Source organism: Hemibagrus wyckioides, linkage group LG11 (genome assembly GCF_019097595.1).
Source record: "Hemibagrus wyckioides isolate EC202008001 linkage group LG11, SWU_Hwy_1.0, whole genome shotgun sequence".
Taxonomy (NCBI): Eukaryota; Metazoa; Chordata; class Actinopteri; order Siluriformes; family Bagridae; genus Hemibagrus; species Hemibagrus wyckioides.
This window is the reverse complement of record NC_080720.1, coordinates 9,488,031-9,503,895: the sequence shown is the minus strand read 5'-3', so window position 1 is coordinate 9,503,895 and position 15,865 is coordinate 9,488,031. Positions and strand designations below refer to the sequence as shown.

Genomic DNA, 15,865 nt, shown 5'->3' with positions numbered 1-15,865 from the left:
TTAAAGATAATGATTAAAGAAAATAATTTGATTAATGCATCTTCTGTTTGTTCTCTTCTTCTTCTTCTTCTTCTTCTTCTTCTTCTTCTTCTATAGCATATATATCAGTTTTTGCAAACTATTTAAATTACATTCCTAATTGTGCTGTCAGGTTGGGTGGTTATTTTTCATTTGTTTCTTTTATGAAGTTAATAAAATATGCCATTAATGCTACTAGCTAGAAGTTTGCAACCAAACCCTTTTTAGTATTTCTTAGAAAATTTAAAGCCTTCTTTAGTTGTGGTAGTGGAAAATGGAGGGGGATAATTCTTCACTGTCTTAAAGTCTTAATAAATAGTCATAAATAGAAAAAAAAATAACCCAGCATTTTTAAAAGTCATTAATGTAAGTTGACATGTATATGGACAAAATTCTCCAGTATATTTCAACCAAAAACTTTGAACAGTGGAAGTGCACAATCCATCTAAAAAAGAAAGATCACAGGTATTGTATTATAGCAGATAGGATTCGGGAAAATATGTAAGTTTATACATTTTACTCATTCTTTACGCAAAAACCCAAGCTCATGATCAAATCCCAATCACGGAAGCTCTGGAATCCAGTTTAGATAACAGTTGCATAAATAAAGAGCTTCTTTCTTTCTTTTTTTCTTTCTTTAAACAAGGGCTAATTTTTTTCTTGATAGATTGATAGAATGCTTAAAAATGTTTTTACCTCCTTCCAGTGATATGGCAATACATAATAATCCAGAGATGGACTTATCCTATCCAGAGTCAAAATCAAGCTCAGAAAGAATTATTACAAAGGCCAAAATTAAAGAAAGAGGCCAGTGGTCATGTAAAGTTGAATTTCTCCTGGCTGTTGCTGGGCAACTCATTGGACTAGGAAATATGTGGAGGTTCCCTTACTTGTGCTACAAGAATGGAGGTGGTAGGTTTACAGAATAGTATTTCTTATTAAATATACTTATCAAATGATTTAGAAATCAATGAGTCACATTTGTGTCGTAATTGTGTTCAGTAATGCCTCAGTGTAAAAATTAAATATATTTAAGTGAAATTGTGAAACTGAAAGAAATTTGACTTAAATAAAATTTTGGCCAAACACATCTAATGTGAAATGAAATGAGAACACAGGCTTGGAACATCAGGTTTAACTAGAAGGTTCATTAATGACGTTGGCTTGGAACAGCTTGCTAGACACTCTAAATTAGTAAAATAATATTATAATCTGTTACTGATTTTAAAACATAAAAGCTAATTGTGTACAGGTAAAAAGACTCCAATTTTCTAATATGTAAATCAAAATCACCAATGTTACCATATTTGTAGTAAATTTGTACTCTGCATTCATATTCCCACTGCTTAATAATACCATCCATATTGTAACTGATTTAATTTAAGAAGAGAAAGGACAATAGTTGCAGTTCTTCAGTAATATAATACAGAGTCTAGTGTGTTTTCCACACACAAAATTTAGCAACGCTACACAGTGACTAGTTGTAACATCAACAATGGCGTCAGGCTGCCAGAGGAAGCCCTCGTCCAAGTTTTAGCGCCACTTACAATGTGTAAACTACGTTTAGACACAAAATTTCATTTGACCCCAGTTACAGTAGCTTGCCTACGGTTTTTGCCTCTGTGTCTGTTGTTTTGGACTTGTTAATAAAACTGCATATGGATCCTAACACATCTGCCTCCAGAGATTCATTACAGAATACGTCACCAAATGTGGATCCAGCAGAGTATGCACTCCTTCAGGCGGTGATAGCACGCCAGGGAACTATCATCCATGCTTACCAAGAGCAACTGACTGCCCTGCAGGTCGCCCATGAGTTACAACAGCGATCACCACCGCTCAAAAACACAGAGAGTTGGTATGCATGGCACTACCAGAGTTTGATGGCTTGCAGACCACTGCCGTGGCTTCCTGCGGCAGTACAACAACTTCTCCATGCACCACCCTGACGTATACCACAAAGAGACTACCAAGTGTGCCTTGATGGTGTGTTGGGACACAGACACCACCCTGTCCGAGTACATCACCACCGCCATCCGTCTGGATAACCTGCTGTGCCTGTGGCCCTCGTCTATGCACCGAACCTTGGCCACGTGAGGAGTATCGGAGCCCCAGGGAGGAGGGAACAGAGATCTTTTCCTGGCTCCAGCACCACAACCCTCCCGTATCCTGGAAGAAAGGGGAGCTAACCTGCTGGTCACCATATTGTCTGGGCCACTGTATCAAGAACGTCCTCTTGCGTCCATGCCTCACCACGTCCACTGAAAGCTGCTGAGAACACCATGATCCCACAGGAGTCCCGAGAACTACGCAAGGTGTTCAGCAAGGAACGGGCCACACAACTCCCTCCCCACTGCCCCTAGAACTGTGCCATATACCTGCTTCCTAATGCGATGCCACCTAAGTGCAAAGTCTACCCTCTCTCACTGCCCGAATCCAAAGCTATGGAAGATTAAGGATGGCAGTCTCCAGCCTTTCATTGATTATAGGGGTCTAAATGTGATCATGGTGTGCTACTCCTACCCACTGCCATTGGTCCCGGCAGCCTTCGCTCAGCTGAAGAAAATCTTCACCACAGTGCCCATATTGACACATCCAGACCCCTGCCACCTGTTCATCGTCAAAGTGGACGCCTTTAGCTGCGGGATTGGGGCCGTGCTTTTCCAATGCCACAGACACCCTGGGAAAATCTACCTTGCGTCTACTTCTCCCAGAAGCTGACCCCAGCAGAAGTGAATTATGATGTGGGGAACTGGGAGCTTCTAACCATCAAGACAGATCTGGAGGAGCTGGATGGCGACATTGGCTGGAGGGGGCTGGAATCCCATTTCTGGTGCAAATGGATCATCGAAACCTCGAATACCCCTGCAATGCCAGGCGGCTGAACCCACGCCAAGCCCGGTGGGCACTATTCTTCACGAGGTTCCAGTTCACAATTACCTATTGTCTCAGAACCAAGAACGGCAAAGCAGATGCCCTGTCACAACGTCATGACCCTTCTAGTACTCCCTCATTGCCGGAGCCCATACTTCCTCCCACTGTCATGCTTACACCCATCCGATGGAGCCTTGTAAAGAAATCCAGCAGGCCCAGTTCAATGAGCCCCCACTGCCTTCCTATCTGGGCGCAAAGCTCTAGGTACCCACTTTGCTGCGCTCCCAAGTATTACAGTGGGTGCATGAGGCACCCAACTCGGGCCACCCAGGCATCCGATGCACCATTACTCTTATTCAGAATCAGTTCTGGTGGCCCTCCCTGTTCCAGGATGTGGTGGATTACGTAGAGTCATGTGCCACCTGTGCCCAGTCCCAGATGAGCCGACAGCTCCCCACTGGACATCTGGAACCCCTGCCTGTTCCCTGCCAGCCCTGGTCCCACATGGCAGTTGATTTTGTGACCAACCTCCTGGATTCGGGAGGTTTCAACACTATCTTAGTGGTGATCAACCAGTTCTCTAAGGCTTGCTGACTGGTGCCCTTGAATGGCCTGCCCACGGCCATGGAAACTGCCAGAATGTTGTTTAACCAGGTCTTTCACACCTATGGGCTCCCAGAGGACATCATGTCAGATCGAGGGCCACAATTCACGTCTCGGGTCTGGAGGGCATTCTGCACACACCTGGGGATCAACGTGTGTCTTTAAGCAACATGCAAACTACGTTTACACGCAAAGTATCGTTTCATGTTGAGATACCAAGCTGCTTGCTATTGTGCTTAGTCTTTGGATTTACCGTGTTTTGACTTGTGCTTGTTTCTCCTGTTCATTAAGTTTTGGTTTGTGTTTCTGGTTTATCGCTTGTTTCATTGCTTCTCCGGTTTTTGACCCCAGTTAGCATGCCTACGGTTTTCGTCTCTGTGTCTGTCACTTTGGACTTGTTAATAATCCTAACATACTTGCCTCTGGAGATTTGTTACACTAGTATTTATTCTAATTAGTGACCTAACAATTTTTGCATTATGATAACAAATCAGCTATCAGTAAAATTGTAAAGATGCATCTGCAATTCGCATATCTGCAGCACCAGCATCCAAACCTAAGCAAACCTGATACAGCTTCAATTTATAAAATTTATTATAACTTTTATATAATAATGTATACATATTTTATTTATTGTTAATATGTTATAACTCCTAAACTGCCAGCTTTTGGATATTTATGCTGGTTTAGGCAGGCTTCTGCTCTTGCTAATGATTGTTTAATTGTTGTTTAATTGTTATGTATATTAATTGTTTAATCTGAACTATAAAACAAAATCAAGAAAATTGCTTTCAAATGGCTTAAAATAACTTCTAAATCCTAAATACATATACATGCTTCAATTAGTGTTACAACATAGGGCAAAACTACAGCTTAGTTCCTGCTCTGTTTGCTGCATATTTTGTTTTGTTGTTGACTGGGTGTCAGAGGTTGCGAGGGAAGAGTCAGGAGATATAGGTGATGTGCACACACAGACTGTGCTTTATTTCACACTAAGAAGGTGAATAGACAAACTGAGAAACGTTCAGAACTTAATAAACTGTAACTGCAGGAGAAACTAAAGAGAGCTAGTCACAGAGCATAATCACAAATGCGCAAAACTCAAAACAGTCCTTAATACTCGCCACCGTCTCTGACGAGTATGGCCTTTAAATAGTCTATGGGCAATTGTCAGCAGGTGCACCGGTGGCACTCAGATGATTGGTGCATGATGACGTCACAGAGTCCTGCAGATCCGTGACAGTAGCCTCCATCTCCAGACGTCCGGGGCCAGCGACGGGGCCGACCGCGGCCTCTGGGAGCAGGGCGTCCGGTCGGCGTTGATGAAACTCGGAGATGAGCGCGGGATCAAGGATGTCTTCGCGATTCACCCATGATCTCTCCTCCGGACCGTAGCCATCCCAGTCGACTAGGTATTGGAGTCGGCTGCCCCGTCGTCGCGAGTTCAGGATCTCTCGGACCTGGTAGACCGCATCGTCTGCATCCACCTCGGGTTGCTGCGACTCAACTGTTTCTGTGGAAGGAGGGAGAATGGGGTTAATGTATGGTTTGAGAAGTGAAGTGTGAAAGGTGGGCGCTATCTGGAAGAGCGCCGGTAGGTCGAGCTCATAAGTCACTTCACGCTTCGTCGAATGGTGAAAGGTCCAATATAACGTGGGCTTAGTTTTGCTGTAATGCTGGAAAACTTGGTGGAAGAGGGCTTCCGCCATTTCCAAGGCTGTAGGTAAAACTCTGAACGGGATTAGTTTACGGTATTACCCGGTGGTATTACCCTCGGAGGAGGGCAAGTCGGTAACAAAATCTATCCCAAGATGAGACCAGGGACGATGTGGAATGGGAAGTGGTACGAGCTTGCCCTCAGGTAGCCGGCGTGGCATGGAAATGACAGCGGAGACCGAGCATCCTTTCACAAATCGTGCAACCTCTTGTGCCATTGCAGGCCACAAATACCTGTTTCTAAGGAGTGAGAGGGTTCTCTGTCTGCCCAGATGCCCAGAGCCCGGAGAGGAATGTAGCGAATCCAGCAGGTGTAGGCGTTGGGATGTGGGTACGTAAACTTTCCTTTCCGGGCCTCCCGGCAGAGCAGGTTCTTCTGAGGCTGCGGCATGGATCTTTTCGTCGAGGGACCACAGAATGGGACAGACGAAAAGTTCTGGGGGTAATATGGGCTCTGGTTCTTCGGGTTTCAAGTCCGGAGCATGAACACATGACAGGGCATCAGCTTTTGTATTTTTATGCCCCGGATGATAAGTGACCGTGAATTGGAACCATGTGAAGAACAGAGCCCAACGCACCTGACGAGGATTTAAACGCTTAGCGTCCCAGAGATTTTAGAGATTTTGGTGATCGGTGATGACCTCGAAAGGGTGTTTTGCTCCCTCTAACCAGTGACACCATTCCTCTAGGGCTAACTTGATAGCCAGTAATTCGCGATTACCAGTGTCGTAGTTTTGCTCCATTGGGGACAGTTTCTTCGAAAAGAAAGCACATGGATGGAGTACAGGAGGCTTACCTCCACGCTCAGATAATACTGCTCCGACACCCACGGCAGAGGCATCCACCTCTACTATAAAAGGATGGCTTGGATCAGGATGTAGCAGGGTGGGTGCGGAGCAGAAGGCGGTTTTTAGATTCTGGAAGGCCTCACTCTTGGGTTGGTTTCATAGTAGGGAAGTAAGAGGCGCAGTGTACTGTCTGTACCCTGCCACGAAACAACAGTAAAAATTCGTGAACCCCAGGAAACGTTGTAGTTCTTTGATCGTCTGCAGTTGTGGCCAGTCCTGCACTGCTTTTACTTTCACTTGATCCATCTGAATCCCTTTGGCGGAGATGATGTAACCTAAGAAGTGAATCACTGGCTGATGGAATTCACACTTCTCCAATTTCAGATAAAGATGATGGTGGCGAAGACGAGCGAGCACCTGCCGGACGTGGCGGACATGCTCGGTTCGGTTGGGGGAATAGATCAGAATATCATCAATGTACACCATCATGAACCAATGTAGCATGTCTCGAAGAATCTCATTCATGAAACTCTGAAAGATGGAGGGTGCATTGGTGGGCATGACTAGATATTCGTAATGTACGGCAGGAGTAATGAAGGCTGTCTTCCACTCATCACCTTGGCGGATTCGGATTAAGTTGTACGCTCTCCGTAGATCAAGTTTGGTGAAAATCTGAGCTCCCTGAAGTTCTTTTAAGCTAATTTTACCGTTTGGGCATTTAAGTTTCGATAATCAATACAGGGTCGCAGCCCCCCCCATCTTTCTTCACCACAAAGAAAAAGCTGGACGCCGCCGGAGAAGTGGAGGGGCGTATAAATCCCTGTTGTAATGCTTCCTGAATGTACTCCTCCATTGCCTTGTGTTCCGGGACAGACAGAGGATAGATGCGCCCTGTGGCGGCGGTTTTACAGAACACATCATGGAAGTTTTGGTATTCGTTCGGGAGGTCCACTGAGGTGGAGTTTTGGGGGCTTTCTATGGTTGTAGACCGCAGCGCCAGTTGTATGGGAGCAACGACTGGAAATGCGCGTAGACAGGTCCGAAGACAGTAGTCGCTCCACTGGACAATACTCCCTTCACTCCACTGGATTGATTGATTGGGTTGATGAAGAGCCAACCAGGGACGTCCCAGAACGATATCCACATGTGAATCCTCCAGTACCAGGAACGACATGGTCTCCTCGTGGAACAGTCCGATACGGAGGGAGAGCTCAGGGGTGATCCACTTCACCAGTCCGTGGCCCAGTGGCTTTCCCTGTATAGTGGTGATCTGATAACGCCTTGGGCTTGGCTGTCGGGGCATGTGGCAGGCTGATAGAACTCTGGAGGAAATGAAGTTTCCTGATGCACCGGAGTTGAAGAGCACTTGAACTGTATAAGAACGAGAGCCGATGATCAGTGCAGCCTCATGATAATGAGAATTAAACATTACAGTATTCAAATGGAACGTACTCACCGCTGGGCTTTGGGGCCGGACTGGACAGGTGGGAACAGAATGACCTGGCTCTCCACAGTACAGGCAGAGTCATTGCTGAAGCCGGCACTGACGTTCGCCTGTGGACAGGTGGAATACATCTGTCTGCATGGGCTCGGGTGCTGCGATCTCCTCCTGGAGTGAGGTATCGGATTTATAGTTCCCCTCTACGGTGACCGCGGTGAGGTGTTGTGACACACTCTGCGCCTTCAGCAAGAAGGCTTCGAGGCTGGCAGAGTCATCGTAGATAGCCATCTGTCTGCGGATCTCAGCCCGTAAGCCTCGCCGGTAAACCGCGAGTAAAGCCGCCTCATTCCATCCGCTAGAGGCCGCGAGAGTATAGAAGCGCAGCATGTATCCATGGATGGTGTCTCTACCTTGATGCAGGCCTTGAAGCCCGCCAGAAAGGTTGCCAGGGAAGTGAACACTGGACTCTCGGACGTCCACAATGCCTCCGCCCAGCGTCGAGCCTCGCCAGACAGTAGTGAGATTATGAAGGCTATCTTCGCGCGGTCGGTGGGGAACTGCTGAGGTACGACATTGAAATACAAATTACATTGCATCAGGAATCCGGCGCATTCCGATACCTCACCCGAGTAGACGGTGGGTTTGGCCATGGGACATGCTGGTGGAGTCGCAGCAGACAGGATAGTTTCTCGTAGCGAGGCAGCCAGCTCAGCGATAGGATCGGCTGGGGGCTGTTGTGGATCCAGTGGGGCAGGTGCATCGGCGCGTGGGGTTGACATCTCGCAGGTAACAGCGAATCTCCTCTTTTCTTTTTAGGGTGAGTATTCTGTCAGAGGTTGCGAGGGAAGAGTCAGGAGATATAGGTGATGTGCACACACAGACCGTGTTTTATTTCACACTAAGCAGGTGAATAGACAAACTGAGAAACATTCAGAACTTAATAAACTGTAACTGCAGGAGAAACTAAAGAGAGCTAGTCACAGAGCATATTCACAAACTCAAAACAGTCCTTAATACTCGCCACCGTCTCTGATGAGTATGGCCTTTAAATAGTCTATGGGCAATTGTCAGCAGGTGCACCGGTGGCGCTCAGGTGATTGGTGCATGATGACGTCACAGAGTCCTGCAGATCCGTGACACTGGGTTGCTGAAGTAGGCTAAGACTTGTATTTCATCGGGTATAACTGGTGCTCCCATTTAAAAAAATCTAAAAGCAGAAAAATAAAATGCTATATAATTTTTGATAAGCATACAACTAAACATGGAAATTTGTCTTCTAAAATGATAAAAGATATCTAGCAATGTTATCAACAATGGATGGGCACAAATTTGTATTTAGAAATAGATTTGTGGAACAATCACTATGCTACTTTAAGTATAAATCATTTTGGCCCAAATGTCAAACATTGTGTCTGTCTTCCTCAGGAGTGTTTTTAATACCATATTTGGTCTTCCTGTTTGCCTGTGGCATTCCACTGTTTCTCCTGGAGATATCACTGGGTCAGTACACCAGTCAGGGCAGCATCACATGCTGGAGGAAAATCTGCCCTTTGTTTCAAGGTGACTCTTATGCTTTTAACCTAAAAGAAACTTATTGGAGCATCCAGGAATCCAGGCACTATAGGCCTGAGGATAGTTCATTTTGTTTTCTTATATTTGGGCAAAGTACCGGACTTCTTCATGGCACTAAAATCAGCCTATCCACTGCAGGAATCTTGCCTTTTCTGATGAGCCAAATGAATTAGAGTGAAGGTACATTGTAATTCGAAGGCAATTTAGAAGGTTTCGCACACTAGTAAATAAACAATTCCTGCCAAATCAGGGTTATTAGAACCACTCTGGCAGGCCCAAGGGTAATGTCTTCAGGTGAATGTGTGCTCATTGGCCCACACACACAACCTATTTGAGCTGTAATTGCTGAAATGTGAAGGCATGCTGACTGCTTAAAAGGCAAATGATGCCAGTTAGGAAGCAGTTATCAAATACAATATTTAGAATATATGCAAAGATGACATGGGGGGACTGTTAACTGTTGAGCAGGCTTGCTGAAAGAAGAACCAAAATCCTGGTCAGTTGTCTGCATGCATGTGAAAGTTTCAAGAATTAGTCTAGTTGATGATTGTACGTTGACTTGTATTAGTTTGTGATCTTTTCCACTTTTGTTCCACAGGAATAGGCTATGGAAATGTAGTGCTCCTGTTGTATTGCAACATCTACTACATTATCATTATGGCCTGGGCATTCTTCTATCTCTTTTCCTCTTTTAGTATTGAGTTACCATGGGCTAACTGCAGCAATACCTGGAATACTGGTACACTTACATATTATAAATAGAAACTATACAAAATTTAGACTTAACTAGTAGATTGACTATGTGCATATGCAGTAGTAGAAACAAGTTTTGAATATTCAGTTGTCTTTCCTCTTTAACAGAAACCTGTTTTGATTTTGATAAAAAGGACAATTTTAGCTACTCTAATATACCAGAGAATGCAACTTCACCTGTTAAAGAGTTCTGGGAGTGAGTTGTTTTATACTGTATTTACAATAAATCCATTGTATTATTAAATGTATCAAAAGGTAATTGCCCAAATATGGCTTTTTTTCAGGAGGAGAGTGCTAAATCTCACTAGCAATGTGTATGAGCTGGGCAGTGTGAGGTGGGAGCTGGCTCTATGTCTCCTATTGTCTTGGATCATCTGCTACTTCTGTGTGTGGAAGGGAGTAAAATCAACAGGCAAGGTGAGAACCTCATGACGCTTATTCAGAAGGTATTGAGGAAGAGCTTAGAAAGTGATGGATGTCCTGTTTTATTGTAGACTGATTGGGGGGAAGCATAATATGTTGGCACAGTCTATTCATCCGTCCATCCATGTGTTTGTTTGTCCATAAAAAAAATGGAAAAGTTGTAGACTTCTTGAAAGACTAAACTTTTATGGTTTTGAATGAGAGAGCTCTTTCTTTCTCAGGTGGTCTATTTCACTGCTACTTTTCCTTATGTGATGTTGGTGGTGTTGTTGGTGCGTGGACTCACATTGCCTGGGGCCACTGATGGCATCAAATTTTACCTCTATCCAGATCCCGCACAACTCAAAGACCCACAGGTATATAAAGAAATCTGACCAAGTTTAAGATATGGGATATGCCACTGACTCAGATTCATGGTTTCAGCTGTTGTTTATATTTGTGTCTTATTTTTTTTTTGTTTAGATGATTTTACAGTTTACCATTGAGCTTATGCATTTCAAATGTAGTTCATCACTTACTTGTCTGAGCTTGACCAAGTTGATTAATATAGCAGAAAAGTGTTTTCTGCTTTTTTTTTTTATAAAGAAATCTGACCAAGTTTAAGATATAGGATATTCCACTGACTGAGAAGAAGAGAGTCTCGCTTTCAGCTGTTACCATGAATAGTGTATTAATTTTTATTTATTTATTTATTTTATTGTTTAGATGATTACAGTTCACCATTAAGGTTATGCATTCCAAATGTTTGCACTTAATCAATCAATATGATTAAAAATATTATAGACCAAGTTGATTAATATAACAGAAAAGGGTTTTCTGCTTTTTCTGTGTCATAATGCATATAGTCATATTAAGTAATCTTGCTTTCATGGCATGTAGGTGTGGATGGATGCTGGAACGCAGATTTTCATGTCTTATAGTCTCTGCACAGGCTCCCTTATTGCTCTAGGAAGCTACAACAAGTACAACAACAACTGCTACAAGTGAGGGAAATATATGTACTAATAACTTGTACACTGTAACATGTGGGATGTGGTAGCTTAGTGGTTAAGGTGTTGGACTCCTGATTGGAAGGTTGCGAGTTCAAGTTGTGTGAAAAATGAGATAAAATTAAAGTTGCACTGGATAAGGGTGTCTGCTAAATGACAGAAATGTAAACAACTTCCTTTCTTAAAGCTGACTAAATGTAAAGTAGAACTAAGGGACTGACAATATAACAGGACAAATTATAGTTTGCAGGGCATAAAATCATTCAGAAAAATTGTAATTGCAATATGTGCTAGGCATCATTTAAGAATCTCCACCCTCATTATAGTACACACACACACAAATAATAAAAAAATAAAAATAAAATAAAAATAAATACATGTTTAACTAGAGCTCAGAGTATGTAAAAGAATGCAAAAAAACAGTCCAGGGTGATAGTTCCTTTACAAAGTCTTATAATAAATAATCTTATATAAATAACCAGATAGCGGATGGTCAGTTATAGCCTATTGTATCTATTCTTTGCAGGGACTGTGTTTATCTGTGCCTGTTGAACAGTGGGACCAGTTTTGTAGCTGGCTTTGCAATCTTCTCTGTGCTGGGCTTCATGGCCTATGAGCAGGAGACAGACATCTCAACAGTGGCAGAGTCAGGTGACTGGATATCTAACCTATCTGCTAAGTTACAACCAGTACACATACCCAAGTTTTATGTGTAGAGCAAAATGTCAACCCTAAAAAATTTTGCATACTTACCCAGGTCCAGGGTTGGCCTTCATTGCATACCCCAGGGCAGTTGCAATTATGGCTGTTCCACAACTATGGGCCATTTATTTATTTCTTATGCTTACCCAGGTCCAGGGTTGGCCTTCATTGCATACCCCAGGGCAGTTGCAATGATGCCTGTTCCACATCTTTGGGCCATTTGTTTCTTTCTTATGATTATTCTGCTAGGACTGGACAGCATCGTGAGTGCAAAATCAATTTAAACTAGCCCTATGCATATTTTACTAAACTTTAGTTTATCTGAGTGTAAATAAGTACATAATTACTTCTCTTCTGTCAACACTCTTCTGTGCAGTTTGTGTGTTTGGAGTCATTGACAACTGCTGTAACTGACATGTACCCCTCATTCTTCCTCTTCGGTCATCGCCGTGAAGGATTCCTGCTCATTATTTGTGTGGGGTGTTTCCTGTGTGGCCTGGTTATGGTAACAGAGGTGATTATGCATTCCTGCCCTAGGCATCCTGAAATTACTTTTCCTGTTTAAACATAAATGTAGACATCTTATAAAACACATAGTATTATATTTTAACAGGCAATATAAAAGCACATTTCAGTGATGTTAGGTCAACATGAAAGTGAGTGGTAGCATTTCTTGTTGACCAATACCATTTTTAAGGCAGTTCTTATATCTCTTGGATTGTTATTGGATTGTTGTAATCTCTTTTCCATCTTGTCCTTCAGGGTGGCTTGTATATTTTCCAGCTGTTTGATTACTATAGCTACAGTGGGATGACACTTCTGTTATTTGCCATTCTGCAGTCAGTGAGTATAGGATGGGTATATGGTGAGTTCTCCACATCAAGATGTTATAATTTGAAAAGATTCCAGGCTGCAGATTTAGTATAGTGTATAGTGAGTACAAATATATTTGGTAGGTTAATGATGATTAAAATGTAGAATTATTTTTTATAGGGGCTAATCGCCTATATGATAACATTGGAGACATGATTGGTTATCAACCATTGTTCTTAATAAAGTACTGCTGGAAATACATCACTCCTCTTGTCTGCACTGTAAGTACAGTGACAACCTGTGTGACCTAGGGTTTGGCTTTGAAAGAAAACACTATTTCTTATTTTATGAAACAAAATAATATTTCATTCCTGCTAATAACCTGATGTGTGTATTACAGCAAAGTGACATTTTTCATATTTTATTTTCACAAACAATTAAAAACATACAAGGGGATATATTGATAGATTATTATTGTGATACAAGGTGTTAAAAACATGAATGCTTGGCAATGTGTCCAGCTATAGCCAATATAATGACAAATTCTCACAGTGTTTTAATACTTTTAATACTACTATTTAATGAGCATTTCTTCTGTTTTTCCTTTCTGACTTTCAATATACAGATTTCTTAACAAACCTAATCACTTCTTTCTTCAGGCCATATAAAAGCAGCATTAGCATACATTATTAACAGACACAGTGGTCCCAGAATTTAACTTGATTTCTCTGCAAAATGTGATATGTGCACTGCCTGTTTTTGTTTTTTTCACAGAACTGTAAACTGTACATATATTTTCTGAGAGCAGACTTTAGCCAATCTGTACTTCACAATACCCTTAAAACCCTTTTTTCAGCTTTTTTTTAGGGGTAATGAGAGAGCGAAATTGAAGGCACAATTAGGGAGGCTCATTCTGGCCTAGTATGAATTGATATTTCTGAATACTATGCAAATAACCTGATTGTTTCTGCAGCATAATATTATTTATTTTTGTGGATTTCCCTGGAACTTGTGTGTATTTTAAAATCTGGATAAAATGAAAATATGTGTGTTTTGGAGGCCTTGTTCAATTTGGTTGATCTTGGTTAATCATTGGGTGAAATAACTTATTTGTGTTGAAGTACACTGACATAAGCAGTATATTTCCCAAACTGTTTTTCTTTAAACAAACTGGAAATTTTTTTTTAACCATATGCTTGTAGCAAGAAAATTTTTACTGGGGTGGGGTTGGAAAAAGGAAATCCAGATTTTACATTTCACAAGCCCTTCTGCCCTGGTCCACCTACATTAATGGAGGCACATTCACTTATGGAACCAAAAATAGCAAATAAGTGCAGGAACACCCAAACTAAACACAAACTAAATAACAACATACCAGACGAAAGGTGCTATGTATGAGTTTATTGCTGATTTCTAAAGACATCTTTCTTTAGGGTACATTTGTCTTCTCTCTGGTCAAATTCACTCCTCTGAAATTTAACAATATAATGGAATACCCCTGGTGGTGCTATGCTATTGGCTGGTACTTCACACTCTCTTCAACTCTGTTGGTTCCACTTTGGATGATCTATGCTCTCCTCACCTCCAGTGGCTCGTTTAGACAGGTATTTTTTTTTTTTTAATTTATTTGATGTTAACTGATTGATTAATGCTCATATTCAATATTGTCTTTTTTTATTTATTATTTACTTATTGTAACTTCTATCCTTTGACTATCCTTAGAGATTACATGTTCTCTGCACCCCAGAAAGAAAAGTTCCTCTGAACTCAAGCAGAAGGAAAAACTGTTCAAATTTGATTGGCTTTACAGTTGTACCACAAGGGGGAGAACATCCTTGAAGCAAAATCATGGTGTTTGTTTTGGGGTACATGTACAATATGAATTGTAACTTAACTTCTGAACATGACAATCCCATGCTGTAATTTATTAAGCAGTTTTCTGCAAAAAGTGTGCGTTAATCCAGGATATTAGAGTGTTTCAATTACTCAGTGTATCTTACTGCAAGACCAGGTGCACCCCCTGGCTGTAATCTGAAGAACTCAAGCAGCAGTGTGAGAGAAATTTCAAAATTTCAGCTTTACTTTATATTTAAATCTAGACTTGTTAAACAATTTAGAACATGGCACATTTTATTTGAACCCACCGTTTTTTGTCTGATCAAAGATATTGGAACAGAAAAATATTGTAGCTGATAGATGTTGTCCAGGTATGCCATGTTAGTTTGATTTAATCAATCGATAGCTCTGAATTTCTATTGGAATGTTATGCTTTTTGTGAACTTTTCTGTTGTTATCTGTACATGATGAATTGTTCAGGTGTATGATTTTTGTTTGTTTGTGCTGGAATGATATTTTAGAACCTGACATTTTCTTCACTGATTCACAAATAAATATATGATCTCTTTGAGGTGAAAAAATAGGTAGGATTCAGACATGATTACATGAATAGTTTATGTTCCATCGGTCTACTTGCATATCAGATTAAAGGGGAGTGAAGAATTACAGATGTTGCATGCTATAACATAGGTATGTCAATAGCTAGCATGTAGAAGCCTCTCTGATTTAATGAAGCCTCACAGTTTTATATGTGCTCCACAAGATACTGATAAAGACAGGTGTAGAAAGATGGATGTGCTACTTTCCATTTTTCCCCTAATAGGAAAGTAAGTCCAACTAGCATGATAATGATGTTACAGTGCAGGTTTGCATATTTTTGCTGATATCTCTTGAAACATTGACAGTACCCTCAGTTGTATGTAGACAGCAGAGACATTAGATGTCTTTTTGAATTTCCTGTAGCAGGTTTGATGTGTCAAGTCTGTAAATAGGTGACCTAACAGACTTACTATTTAAATTTCTAGTAGGATTTGACGGCTTCGTTTAACAGGACAGAAAAAGGTGATGGAAAGAACAATTCACTACTCAATATCTATCCTAGAAAATATATCTCTGTATCTAGAAAATAATTGGATATTAACTAAGGACATTTGAGCAAAGCTACAATGTAAACTGCAGTACCTGCAATTTAACATAATAATAATAATAATAATAATAATAATAATAATTTATTAATTAAATTATTAATTTAAATAAAATAATTAAGTTATAATAAAATAATTTATAATAAAATAATTAACATTTTATTATAAAGTTTAACCGTTGTATGTGTTTTT

The 15,865-nt window shown here is 41.3% G+C and overlaps 1 protein-coding gene across 1 annotated transcript; it reads left to right on the top strand.

Annotated features, from left to right (window-relative positions):
* The first annotated feature begins 707 nt into the window (after nucleotides 1-707).
* LOC131361836 (sodium- and chloride-dependent GABA transporter 2-like) lies at nucleotides 708-14,893 on the top strand. The gene is made up of 14 exons (XM_058403425.1): nucleotides 708-930; nucleotides 8,866-9,000; nucleotides 9,611-9,751; nucleotides 9,874-9,961; nucleotides 10,050-10,182; nucleotides 10,410-10,544; nucleotides 11,068-11,171; nucleotides 11,704-11,828; nucleotides 12,030-12,142; nucleotides 12,256-12,393; nucleotides 12,642-12,744; nucleotides 12,873-12,973; nucleotides 14,126-14,296; nucleotides 14,415-14,893. Exons 1-14 carry the CDS (start codon nucleotides 729-731, stop codon nucleotides 14,529-14,531), a joined length of 1,806 nt encoding a protein of 601 aa, XP_058259408.1. The 5' UTR covers nucleotides 708-728; the 3' UTR covers nucleotides 14,532-14,893.
* Nucleotides 14,894-15,865: the final 972 nt, after the last annotated feature.

Excerpts from the sequence above, each read along its gene's own strand:
- LOC131361836 (XM_058403425.1), top strand. The coding sequence starts at position 729 with ATGGCAATACATAATAATCCAGAGATGGACTTATCCTATCCAGAGTCA. Across the intron at positions 9,962-10,049 it reads CCTGTTAAAGAGTTCTGGGA|GAGGAGAGTGCTAAATCTCA; the intron begins GTGAGTTGTTTT and ends GCTTTTTTTCAG. Across the intron at positions 10,545-11,067 it reads CACAACTCAAAGACCCACAG|GTGTGGATGGATGCTGGAAC; the intron begins GTATATAAAGAA and ends CATGGCATGTAG.